At 47.0% G+C, this 13,718-nt stretch overlaps 1 protein-coding gene across 3 annotated transcripts in view; it reads right to left on the bottom strand.

The window, feature by feature from the left end:
• The window catches only part of virma (vir like m6A methyltransferase associated), a 104,780-nt gene extending 92,515 nt beyond the window's left edge, over positions 1–12,265 (bottom strand). For all 3 annotated transcript variants that reach the window (XM_073026185.1, XM_073026351.1, XM_073026264.1), the window contains exon 1: positions 12,173–12,265. In XM_073026185.1, coding sequence (XP_072882286.1) covers positions 12,173–12,232 — 60 coding nt within the window. In that variant the 5' untranslated portion in view covers positions 12,233–12,265. The remainder of the gene's footprint in view (positions 1–12,172) is intronic.
• Positions 12,266–13,718: the final 1,453 nt, after the last annotated feature.

The following is a 13,718-nucleotide window of genomic DNA, read 5'->3' as shown; positions in this document are numbered from 1 at the left end:
AGTAGCAGACACCAACAGAATCAACAAACTCATTCGTAAGGCCAGTGATGTTGTGGGGGTGGAACTGGACTCTCTGACGGTGGTGTCTGAAAAGAGGATGCTGTCCAAGTTGCATGCCATCTTGGACAAAGTCTCCCATCCACTCTATAATGTACTGGTTAGGCACAGGAGTATGTTCAGCCAGAGACTCATTCCACTGAGATACAACACTGAGCATCATAGGAAGTCATTCCTGCCTGTGGCCATCAAACTTTACAACTCCTTCCTCGGAGTGTCAGACACCCTGAGCCAATAGGCTGGTCCTGGATTTATTTCCACTTGGAATAACTTACTCATTATTATTATTTAATTATTTATGGTTTTATATTGCTATATTTCTTCACTATTCTTGGTTGGTGCGACTGTAACGAAACCCAATTTCCCTCGAGATCAATAAAGTATGTCTGTCTGTTATTGTTTTTTGCATATTGGCTGTTTCTAAGTAAATTTATTATCAAAGTACATATATCACCATGTGCAAGCTGAGATTCATTATCTTGCGGGCATACTCAACAAATCCATAACAGAATAGTAACCATAAGACTACACCAACTGGGCATACAAAAAGTGTGAAAAAGACAATAAACTGTGCAAATACAAAAAGAAAGAAATGATAATAAATAAGCAATAAGCATCGAGGACATGAGATGAAGGATCATTGAAAATGAGTTAATAGGTTGTGGGAACCGTCACTAGGGCAAGTGAAGTTGAGTAAAGTTACCCCCTTTGGTTGAAGAGCCTGAAGTTTGAGGAGTTCTATTCTGATCGATTCACTGTGTATGCCCACAAGAAAATGAATCTCAGGGTTGGATATGGTGACATATACTGTGTGCATTTTGATGATAAATTTACTTTGAACTTGATTTTCTGGTCTACATAGCACCCTGTCTACAAAACACTGTGCAGCATACCAAATAACAAGGAAATGGAGGCTTGGCTGAAACACACCTTATCTAAATCAGGTTTAATATCACTGGCATATGCTGTGGAATTTATTGCTATGCGGCAACAGTGCAGTGCAATACATAATAACAAAACTATAAATTAAAATAAATACATATATAAAAATTAAGTAAGTCGTGTAAAAAGAGCAAAATAAAATACTGAGGAAGTGTTCGTGGGTTCACTGTCCCCATTCAGAGATCCTATGGTAGAGGAGAAGAAGCTGATTCTAAAATGTTGACTGTGCGCCTTCAGGTTCCTGTACCTCATCCCTGATAGTTACAATAGGAAAGGACAGGTACTGGGTGATGGGGGTCCTTCATTATGGATGCCGCCTTTTTGAGGCATGAGGTAAGTCCCCTCAATGGATCAGGTTAAGTTTTGAACTTTCTGCAGCTTTTTCCAATCCTGTGCAGTGGCCCTTCCGTACCAGATGATGATGTAAAACCAGTTAGAATGCTCTCCATAGCACACCTGTAGAAATTTACGAGAATCTTTGGAGGGAACTCTTAAAGAACAAAAACAAAACTGAGAACACGACGCGATTCCCTTTATTTGGGACACTATGCTGCTTAATTGGGGCAGAAGACTGTTGCCAAACAGTTTCTAACTAGCTTCAGTAGTGTGTGCTTGCGTGACTGTTAGACCCTACCCCATGCTTAGATCAATCCGCTTTTAAATAATGTCAGTTGCATGCGTTTGTGTTCAAAAAGCACTGACTTTTGTCACTGATGTGAGGCCTCTGTCGGTCGTGGTCGACCATGGGTACTGTGCCTCCGGTAGTCACTGGTTTGTCGAGCAGCATCGACTGTGGCTACTGAGGCTGATCCTGGAACGGTAGGCTCTGCCACAGTTGCTGCATGTGTAGGGCATCGTGGAATTGTGGTCCGTTTAGCTCTCCACTCCTCAAACTGACTCAGGATCACTCTTTCGCCTTGTTCTAGGTGTTGCTGAAGAGTACCTCGCCACTTGTTGTGGTCATCTGCTGTGTCCTCCCAGCACTCAGTGCTGATTTTTAAGGCTTTCATATCGCGCTTGCAGATGTCCTTGAAGCAAAGCTGGGGTCTACCAATGTTCCTCTTGCCTGTTGCTGTTGCTAGAGGACGTGGCCCAGCCAGCGTATTCTGCGTTGTCTTAAAAGCATGAACGTTGTGGGAAGTCCAGCGCGGGAGAGGACCTCAGAATTTGGGACTTTGTCTCTCCGGGTGATGCTGAGGATGTGACGAAGGCTGCACAGGTGAAAACTGTTGAGTCTCCTCTCCTGTTTGGAGTAGATGATCCAAGTCTCTCTACCATACAGGGGGAGTGCTGATAACGCATGCATTGTACAAGGCAGTCTTGGTCTTTGTAGCGAGTTTTGGATTCTCCCAGACCTGCAAGGAGAGTCGAGCAAGGATCGATATTGCTTTGCCAATACGCCTATTGATTATAGCATCGAGGGACAGAGTGTCGCTAATGGTTGACCCCAAGTATGTGAACTCATGGACCACTTCTAGATCATAATTGTCGATGGTAATGACTGGTGTCTCCACTACGTTCTGGGCAAAGACATTTGTTTTCTTTAGGCTGATGGTAAGCCCGAAGTCCTTGCATGCCTTAGAGAAGCAGTCCACGAGAGTTTGTAGTTGCTGTTTGGTGTGTGAGGTTATAGCAGCGACATGAGCAAAGAGTATGTCACGTATTAAGATCTTTCGCAGCTTTTCTCTTGCTCTCAGGCGTGCAGGGTTGAACAGCCACTCATCAGACCTGGTGTGCATGTAAATGCCTTCTATCGACGTTCCAAACTCGTGTTTCAATAGTATAGAGAAGATGCTGCTGAATAATGTTGGGGCCAACACACATCCTTGTTTGACTCCACTACGAATAGCGAAGGGTTTTGATGAGCTGCCATCGTACTGAACAGTCACCCTCATGTTGTCATGGAATGACTTGATGATACTTCGGAGTTTCGGGGGACAACCGATCTTGAGGAGAATCTGAAAGAGCCCATCCTGCCACCACGGTCGAGTGCCTTGGTCAAGTCGATGAAAGTGACATAGTGTAGCGATGTGCTACACACAGAGCTAGAAATAACGACACACAGTCTGTAAGTTGCACTTGAGACTGGTTTATTCAAACTTCGCGGCACTGGCTTTTACGCAGTTCTGTTCCCGCCCTCTCTGGGCAGAAATGACGTCAGAGGTGCATTACAAAAGTCTCTTCCCGCGCACGGGCTTTCTCCCCTTGCTAGTGAAGAAGAAGGCCTAGCGCCATTTTGGGGCTGGCCACTCTGCCGACGCGCACACCATTTTGTGAGCCAGTTTGCCTGCGTAGAAAGCGGGTCGCCACATTATCCCCCCCCCCCCCCCCCCCGAACCGGCGATACACCCCCCAATATCCACAGTCTGGATCAGTCTCTGTTTGGGCGGTCTGCCTCTGCGCTGCGGTGCCTGAACCTCAACTAGCTGCGCCAAGTCCACACGGGCCGGTTTGAGTCGGTCCACCATGAAAACCTCCTCTTTCCCCTCAACGTCCAGAACGTACTTGGACCCATTGTTCCTAATCACCTTGAACAGCTCCTCGTACAGTCGCTGTAATGGTGCCCGGTGTGCGCTTCATACAAATACAAACCTACAGTTCTGCAGGTCTTTGGGTATGCAGGTCAGGAACTGTCTGTGCTGTGAAGTCGGTACGGGGGCCAGGTTGCCGAGCCTTTCGCATAGTCTGTCCAGGACTGCTGTGGGTTCTTCGTCCTGCCACCTTGGACCTGGTATGAACTCTCCTGGGACGACCAGGGGAGCGCCGTACACCAGCTCGGCCGACGAGGTGTGCAGATCCTCTTTGGGCGCCGTGCAGATTCCAAGCAGGACCCAGGGAAGCTCATCCACCCAGTTAGGCCCTTTCAGGCGGGCCATGAGAGCCAACTTCAAGTGACGGTGGATGTGTTCCACTAGTCCATTCGACTGTAGGTGGTAGGCAGTTGTGTGGTGTACCTGTGCTCCCAACAGGCTGGCCACAGCCAACCACAGGCTGGAGGTGAACTGGGCGCTTCTGTCGGAGGTAATGTGGGCCGGTACCCCGAAGCGTGCTACCCAGGTTGCAATCAGCGCTCGGGCACAGGAATCGGCGGTGGTGTCGGTGAGCAGGACCGCCTCTGGCCATCTCGTGAACCGGTCTACCATAGTTAGGAGGTACCACGCTCCTCGCGACACCGGCAGGGGGCCCACAATATCCACATGAATATGGTCGAACCTCCGGTGGGTGGGTTCAAACTGCTGCAGCGGGGCTTTGGTGTGCCGCTGCACCTTGGCTGGTTGGCACTGCGTGCACGTTTTGGCCCATTTGCTGACCTGTTTGCGAAGTCCGTGCCACACGAACTTGCTGGAGACCATCCGGATGGTTGTCCTGATAGATGGATGCGCCAAGCCGTGTATGGAGTTGAAAACTTGCCGCCACCAGGCTGCTGGGACCATGGGGCAAGGTTGGTCGGTAGTCACATCACGTAGGAGGGTCCTCTCACTTGGGCCTATGAGGAAGTCTTGCAGCTGCAAACCTGAGACTGCAGTCCTGTAGCTGGGCATCTCGTCGTCTGCCTGCTGCGCCACCACCAGTGCTGCATAGTCCACCCCCAGGATAGCTGGTCTGGAGAGTGCGTCCGCCACCATGTTGTCCTTTCCCGAGACATGCTGGATGTCCATCATGTACTCAGAGATGTAGGACAGATGTCGCTGCTGGCGGGCTGCCCAGGGATCGGACACCGTTGTGAACACAAAGGTCATCAGTTTGTCGTCCGTGAATGGCCTGCCTTCTAAGAAGTACCTGAAATGCCGGATTGCCAGATATAGTGCCAACAGCTCCCGGTCGAAAGCACTGTACTTGAGTTTGGGTGGCTGTAGGTGCCTGCTGAAGAACGCCGGGGCTGCCAGCGCCCCTCGATGAGTTGCTCCAGCACCCAATGACTGTTGTGTTGGATGCGTCCACTGTGAGGGCGGTCGGAACATCTGTTCTGGGGTGCACCAGCATCGCGGCGTCTGCCAAGGCTTCAACAAAAGTGGCCGCGGCCTCTTCGTCCCAAGTAATGTCCTTGCCTTTACCCAACATCAGGATGAACAAAGGGCGCATGAACTCCTGCAGGCCTTTGACTGTGTTGGGCCGGGCGAAGTGGCAGATCGCGTCTACCTTGGCGGGCAGAGGTGTTGCCTCGTCTTTGGTAATCCTGTGGCCCGGGAAGTCGATGGTGTCGAGTCTGAACTGGCATTTGGCCGGGTTGATCGTGACATAGATATCACTCAGGCGGGAGTAGAGCTGGTGGAGGTGGGACAGATGTTCCTGGCGACTACTGCTGGCTATGAGGATGTCGTCCAAATAGATGAATGCAAAGTCCAGGTCCCGTCCCACGGCATCCATTAGCCGCTGGAACGTCTGTGCGGCATTCTTCAGGCCAAACGGCATTCAGAGGAATTCGAACAGGCTGAATGGGGTGATGAGTGCTGTTTTGGGGATGTCTCCAGGGCGTACCGGGATTTGAAGGTATCCCCAGACGAGGTCTACTTTGGAAAAGATGCTTGCCCTGTGTAGGTTTGCTGCAAAGTCCTGTATGTGCGGCACGGGGTAGCGGTCAGGAGTTGCAGCCTTGTTCAGTCTGCGGTAGTCACCGCATGGACTCCAGCCCCCGGCTGCTTTGGGCACCATGTGCAGGGGGGAGGCCCATGGGCTGTCGGACCGCCGTACAATCCCCAATTCCTCCATCCTCTTGAACTCCTCCTTCGCCAGGCGGAGCTTGTCTGGGGGGAGCCCTCGTGCGCGAGCATGGAGGGGTGGTCCCTGGGATGGAACATGGTACTGTACTCCGTGTCTGGGCATGGCTGCCGTGAACTGCGGTGCCAGAACCGATGGAAAATCCGCCAGGATTCTGGTGAATTCATTGTCAGACAGCGTGATGCAGTCCAGGTGTGGGGCCGGCAACTTGGCTTCACCCAGGGAGAACATCTGGAAAGTCTTAGCATGGACCAGTCTTTTCCCTTGCAAGTCAACCAGCAGGCTGTGAGCTCGCAAGAAGTCCGCCCCCAGGAGTGGTTGGACCAAGGCGGCCAGTGTGAAGTCCCACATGAACCAGCTGGCGCCGAACTGCAGCTGCACTGTGTGGGTGCTGTAGGGCCATATCGTGCTGCCGTTTGTGGCCCTCAGGGTGGGTCCCAGCTCCCTGCTGCAGGTGTCGTACCCCATCGGGGGTAAGACGCTGATTTCCACTCCGGTGTCGACCAAGAAGCAGCGTCCCGACTGTTTGTCCCAGACGTACAATAGGCTGTCCTGGTGGCCAGCCACCGTAGCCATTAGCGGCGGCTGGCCCTGGCATTTCCCGGGAACTTGCAGGGCGGGCTTCTGTGCCCCACCACTGGTGGTAGAAACACCACTGTTCATTGGCCTCCTCACTTCTGCCTCTGGGTTGTGTGCACTCCATTGCCGGGCCTGGTCTGGTCCGCTGTTGGGCGCGTGGCTTGGTAATCTGTCCGATGGACGCCCCACTCTCCCTCTTGGCTTTCCACAGCACGTCTGCCCAGGCCGCCACCTTCCAGGGGTCACTGAAAACTGCGTCAGCCAGCAGCAGATGTACGTCCTCGGGCAGTTGCTCTAGGAACACCTGCTCAAACATGAGGCAGGGCTTGTGTCCTTCAGCTAGGGCCAGCATCTCACTCATTAATGCTGATGGCAGCCTGTCTCCCAAACCATCCAGGTACAGCAAGCGGGCACCTTGCTCACACCGTGAGAGGCCAAAGGTCCCTATGAACAGCGCTTTGAATACTGCATATTTGCCTTCTTCCGGGGGTGACTGTATGAAATCCTCAACTTGGGCAGCTGTCTCCTGGTCAAGGGAGCTCACCACGTAATAGTAACGCGTGGAATCAGAAGATATCTGCCCAATCTGGAACTAGGCTTCTGCTTGGTCAAACCACACGCGTGGTCGCAGCGTCCAGAAAGTTGGCAGTTTTAGCGAAACTGCGTGAACAGTTGATGAGTCAATCATCTTTGGTCCAAATCCCGTTTGGACCGTCAGGGTCACCAATGTAGCGATGTGCTACACACACAGCTAGAAATAATGACACGCAGTCTGTAAGTTGCACTCCAGACTAGTTTATTCAAACTTCGCGGCACTGTCTTTTACACAGTTCCGTTCCCGCCCTCTCCGAGTGGAAAAGACATCTGAGGTGCATTACAAGTCTCTTCCCACGAGCGGGCTTTCTGCCCTTACTGGTGAAGAAGAAGGCCCAGCGCCATTTTGGGGCTGGCCTCTCTGCCGACGCACTTGCCATTTTGTGAGCATAGAAAGTGGGTCGCCACAATAGAGGGGTTTCTGTTGTTCCCTGCACTTCTCCTGGAGTTGACTGAGTGAGAAAATCATGTCGACAGTTGACCTTGCACAAAAACCACATTGGGACTCAGGGTAGACCCATTCTGCCAGAGTTTGTAGGCATGCCAGAGCAACACGAGCAAAGACTTTGCCGACAATACTCAGGACGGAGATACCCTTGTAGTTGTTGCAGTCACTCCTATCACCCTTGTTCTTGTACAAAGTGATGATTTTGGAGTTGCGCCTACCTATCCTGTGGTACAGCTCCTTCCTTCCAGCACTTAATAGTTGGTGATAAATAAGCAGTAAGACAATTCAAAACCGTTTTGGTCACTGTGGTTTCAAACACTGAGGCTTGGATATGCCAGCAATTGCCAGGGGTGAAAATTAAATGATTTCACTACTTCAACAAGTTTGGAGTCGATAATTATCTTTTGGCTCAAAACATTGACTGTGCTCTTTTCCACAGATGCTGCCTGGCCTGTTGAGTTCTTCCAGCATTTTGTGTGTGTTGCTATGGAACAGACTAGGTTGATAAACTTATCAACTACGGCAGAGAGAAATGACAACTGAGGAAAAAGACATTAGTAAATGCACATGCAGATATGAAAGAAACAGAGTGGGAGAATGGAATGGAGCCCTTTCAGGGAATGATGTACAAAAAAGTCAAAGAGGGAAAGGAAGGAATCAAACAAAGATCACATCAAAGAGACAGCAAGGTGAAAACTGGTAAAGGTAATGAAACATTCAAGTTCTGTACAATAGCAGGAATGCAGCCGCAATATTTTTATTCAATGTTACAGAAAAAGGAAAGCAGGATGGTTTAAGTTGGACTGAAATGAGCAATGTCTTCTCATGCCTCAGTAAACACCCCACCCACCCCTGACATTCTCTCTTCTCCAGTCTCCACTAGGTAAAAGATACAAACACTTGAGACTGCATACTGCCAGGCTCAAGGATAGCTTCTATCCCACTGTTATCAGATTCTTGAGCAGACCTCTGATACAAGATATACTCTTGGCCTTGCAATCTGCCTCGTTATGATCTTTCACTTTATAATCTACCTGCACAACGCTCTTCAATAGCTTTTACTCTTTATTCTGCATTAATATTGTTTTACCTGATTCTAGCATATTGCATGAACATTACACAAGACAAGTTCTTTACTGTATCTTGGTACACATGACAGTAATAAACCAAAACCACATAACCCACAAAGATCTAGGTTTCACAGTTCAAAGTACAAAGTATGCTTCCCATACACAATTTTGAGATTCAATAGAACTGTGTAATAACTATGGAGGGATATGGAGGGCTGGGGTTCTAGTGCAGGTCGTTGAGAGTAGGCAATTTAAATGGTTTCAGCATTGACTAGATGGGCTGAAGGGCCTGTTTCTGTGTTGTACTTCTCTGTGATTCTAATTCACAAAACAAACATGCACCTTAAAGACAGTCAATGTGTGAAAAAGAACAAATCATGCAAACGATAAAAAGTAAACAAATAATACACAAAACATGAACTTCAGCGTCCCCAAGAGTGGTTGAGTCTACACTGGTATAAATCCTACAACCATGCCTTTTATCTGGAGATAGTGCAAGTTGCATGTTTAGGCTACAAAAAGTTGTTCAGTGCTGATAAAGTTTCCATCCAAGTGACAGATAGGAATTTATTTAGTGTGTAGTTTGCCATTGTTTTTATTGTTCTACTGTGAATAGCCACAAGAAAATGAATCTCAAGGCAGTATATGGTGACATAAACGTACACTGATCACGAGTTTACTGGAACTTTGAACTTTATTGGGCTTCCATTCAAGCAAAAAGGCTGTGCCATTCTGGGCTGGATTTGTCAATAGATTAAACAGCCATGGAAGCAGAAAACTATTGAAGACCTTGGACATGTTGCAAAATTCACATACAATGAGATCAAAGAAGAGAATATAAAGAACAAACAGGAGGCTCCAGTTCAATTTACCATCTCCAATAATACCAATTCCCATTCTCCTCACAGCTTTCCATTCTGCTACAGAAAATGCATCAACTGCCTTTTTCCTAGATGCCATTTTCAGGTACATCTAATTTAGCACTCTACTCTCATTATGGCATCTGTAACATTAGACAATTACTTTGCAAAACAGTTTAGTCCACAGAAGGATGTTATTATCTGTCACTTCAATCCTACATTCCACTCTTCACCAATGACCTCCGACAAAACTCAAAATAATTTTGAGGAACATCGCTCACTGGAAATATCAGTCTTCCAGACTCAGCAATGAATTCTACAATTTCAGATAATTAGTCATTCTATCCCAGTCCATTTATTGTATTTCTATTTTAGTCTCTTAAATGTTAACGATCTCCCTCAAAAAATAATTTGCAGGCCAGTTTTCTTGAACTACACTCCTAAACTGTGAAATCCAACACCTAAAACTATAAGGGATTCAGTTCAGTTGACACTAGCTCAAAACCTATTTATTTAAGCTTGCTTTTAACTGACGTCTTTTTGTCTTTTATTTTTACGCTTGCACTTTATCCCATGGTAAAGCACTTTGAATGCTATCATTGTATGAAAAGTGCTCTATATTTATTATTATCCTTATAGCTTTAATTTCCAGCAGTTAAGATTCTTTCCTTGCATGATTTATCATTTCACTCCTGTATGCCTTTACCGAGCTCACCTTTTGTAATCTCCCAGCCTCTAACTCCCTCTTCAGCCACTATCATCACACTAACACTCCCTTGTGTTCCCTTTTCTTTGGTTTGGTTTATTATCAATGTCATATGTACCAAAGCTCTGCCACGGACAGTCCCAAACCCGGCTGTGAAAGGAGGGGGTATGTGGCTAGCAACCCCATCCTGTAAAAACCCAGAGCTACAGAAACACCAGCAGAAGCTCCAAAGACCTCATTCCTGGGAGAGGAGAATATGAAGAAAATAGGGGCAACTTTAAAGACCGGCTTAGGATAAGAGGACTGTGACGAGTTGTTGTAGGGGTGATGGGTTTAAGCAATATACAGTGAAAAGCTTGTCTTGCATACCACTTGTAGAGATCATTTCACTGCAATGGCGCACTGAGGTAGTACAAGGTAAAACAATAACAGAGTAAAAAATGAAGTGTTATACTTACAGATAACTGCAGCACAGATCTTAGACCCTCAATAATTTTTATCAATGCACATAGAAAACACCCTATCTGGATGTTTCATGGTTCAATATGGCAACTGCTCTATCCATGACTGCTAAAACTGCAGAGAATTGTGAACACAGCTCAGCATATCACGGAAACTAGACGCTGCCTGCACTTTTCACTGTCTCAGTGAAGCAGCCAACATAAACAAAGACCTCACTCACCCCGGACATTCTCTCTTCTCCTCCCCTGACACTGCCTGAAAGCACATACCATCAAACCCAAGGACTGCTTCAATCCTGCTATTATCAGGGGATAAACAGTGTAACATCTCCCAGTTACGATGGCAGTTCATCCAGCACATAAATTCATAAAAACAAGTCATAAATCAATTACAAAGAAAGCATGACAGTGCCTTTGTTTCCTTGAGAATGTGAAGGCTTGGCATGGACATCTAAAACTTAGACAAAATTCTATGGATTGGACCCACTGTCATTTTCCTATTGCCACAATAGATCTGCTGTGGACACAATCTCATTGGCTCTTCATGTGGCCTAGGATCACCTGGACAAGACAAATACTTATGTCAGGCTGCTGTTTATTGACTAATGCTCAGCGTTTAACACAATTATTCCTACAGTTCTGATCGAAAAGCTCCAAGAGCCTGGAGCTTTGTACCTTCCTCTGCAACCAGATCCTTGACTTCCTAACTGGAAGGCCACAAGCTGTGTGGATCAGAAATAACAGCTCCACCTTGCTGAAAATCAACATTGGCGCACCACAGAGATGTGTGATTGGCCCACTTCTCTACTCTCACTACACCCATTACCATGTGGCTAGGCATATGCCAGTGATGTTAAACCTGACTCTGATATACTGCTGCCGCAAAATAACGTTGACGTAATACAAGTCTGTGGTAATAGAACCAATGCTGATTCCGAACAACTCCGTTTCCAGCGTTTTATTGCTCACCACTGAAATCATATGATTTATAGGGGATAGAGGTATAGTTAAGCTAAATGCAAGCACATCTATACTCACAATATTCTACAGAGGTGCAGTAAAAAGCATCCTGATAGCCTGCATTACTGCTTGGTATAGAAATGACACGGGCAGACAGGAAGGCTTTACACTGGTTAGTCAAAACTGCCCAATGCATCACTGGCATCAGCCTACCCACCATAAAAGACATATATACAGAAAGCTGCCAGCAACATGAAGAAGGATCCCACCCACCCTGCTCATGGACTGTTTGTCCCACATCCATCAGGGAACAGGCTGCGTAGAATCCACACGCCAGACTCAAAAACAGTTACTTTCCCCAAGCAGAACGGCTGATCAACACCTGCACCCACTAACCCGCCCCTCCACATCCCCAACCACCACTACTTTATCATTTCCAGTCAATCACCTTATGTACAGACACTCCTGTGCCCAATCAATCTACCTATATAAGCTACCTTATGAATTTATATTTACTGTGGTTTTATGATTTTGTTTTCTTTATATTACTATCTGCATCGGTACCAGAGTAGCAATTATTTCGTCCTTCTTTACACTTTTCCACGGGAAAAGACAATAAACAGTCTCGAATGTTGTTCCCTCCCCGATCCCAGTCCCTCCACTGCTACAGGCCCCAGTTCAAGCTTGTGATCCCGACATCGCTAAGACAGCATTTGCGGCAGAAGCCGCCGCTGGAGAGCACGACAACTAAAGTGAGTCCAGAGCGCGGACTTTACCTCAGAGCTGGTATGCTTAAAGGTGTCGAGGAACAGCAGCTCCGCCACTGCCTCCGCCATAGTTCCGCGCTACCTCGCGTCACTTCCGTCGCAGACACTTCCGCTCGGTGCTGCCAACGGCGCATGCGTGGTGCGGCTGTCGCCATGGAGATGGAAGAAAAGCTAAGAACTGTGCATTTGGGAAGCGTGCCTTGGAGAAGGGGTACTTCCGGCTATTAAAGTGTCATTCATTTTCAAACAAATAAATAGAGGTAAGGGGATTTCCTCGAGCAAGAGAAAATCTGCAGACGCAGGAAATCCAGAGCAACACACACAAAATGCTGGAGGAACGCAGCAGTCCGGGCAGCATCTTGGCAGAGTACAGTCAGCGTTAGTATAGTAAACGTCGACTGTCCATTTCCATTGATACTGCTTGGCCTACTGAGATTCTTCATCAGCACAGATGCACCACAGGGCTGTGCGCTTAGCCCCCGCTCCACTTACTTTATGACTGTAAGGTTAAGCAGAACAACAATGTCAGATTCAAGTTTGCTGGCGACATCACTCTAGTGGGCCAAATCAAAGATGGTGACGAATCAGTACAAAGGAGGGAGATTGAACATCTGGCTGAGGGGTATCATAACAACAATCTCTCACTCAATAGCAGCAAGACCAAGGAGCTGATTATTGACTTCAGGAGGAGGAAAGCAGAGGTCTATGGCCAGTCCTCATAGGGAGATCAGAGTTTTAGAGTTAGAGTGCTACAAATTACATTATTACAGATGACAATCCATAGTAACCATCCAGATATATTATTACCGGGTGAACGAGCAAGAACAATTTACTTAATAGATATTGCCATTCCAAACACACATAACATACAGAAATCAATTAGTGAAAAAAATATGCTGAATTAGAAGAGAAAATTGAAAGGCTTTGGAACATGAACAGGGTATACATTGTCCCGATAGTAATACCTACAACTGCTGTCATTCCAAAGTCACTACACAATGGTATTAAACAATTAGGCCTACACAGCAATATTTAGGTTAATCTCCAGAAAGCCACAATACTAGAATAGTCCAAAAGTTCCTAGCAATTGCTTGGCTATGCTACTATCTCATATTTTAGCGGCTTGAGTTACATAAGAACATAAGAAATAGCAGGAGTAGGCCATCCAGCCCATCGAGCCTGCCCCGTCATTCAATAAGATCATGGCTGATCTGTCCGTAAAATCAGCTCCATCTACCTGCATTTTCCCCATAACCCTTAATTCCTTTACTACGTAAAAACCTATCTAACTGTTTCTTAAATGTATTTAGTGAGGAAGCCTCAACTGCTTCCCTGGGCAGAGAATTCCATAGATTCACCACTCTCTGAGAAAAACAGTTTCTCCTCATCTCTGTCCTAAATCTTGTCCCCTGAATCTTGAGGCAATGTCCCCTGGTTCTAGTCTCACCTACCAATGGAAACAACTTTCCTACTTCTATCTTATCTATCCCTTTCAAACTTTTGTATGTTTCTATAAGATCCCCTCTCATTCTTCTGAATTCCAGAGAGTATAGTG

This window comes from Hemitrygon akajei, chromosome 1 (assembly GCF_048418815.1).
Source record: "Hemitrygon akajei chromosome 1, sHemAka1.3, whole genome shotgun sequence".
Taxonomy (NCBI): domain Eukaryota; kingdom Metazoa; phylum Chordata; class Chondrichthyes; order Myliobatiformes; family Dasyatidae; genus Hemitrygon; species Hemitrygon akajei.
Note: the sequence above shows the minus strand (reverse complement) of the source record. Positions and strands in the feature narration are given on the sequence as shown.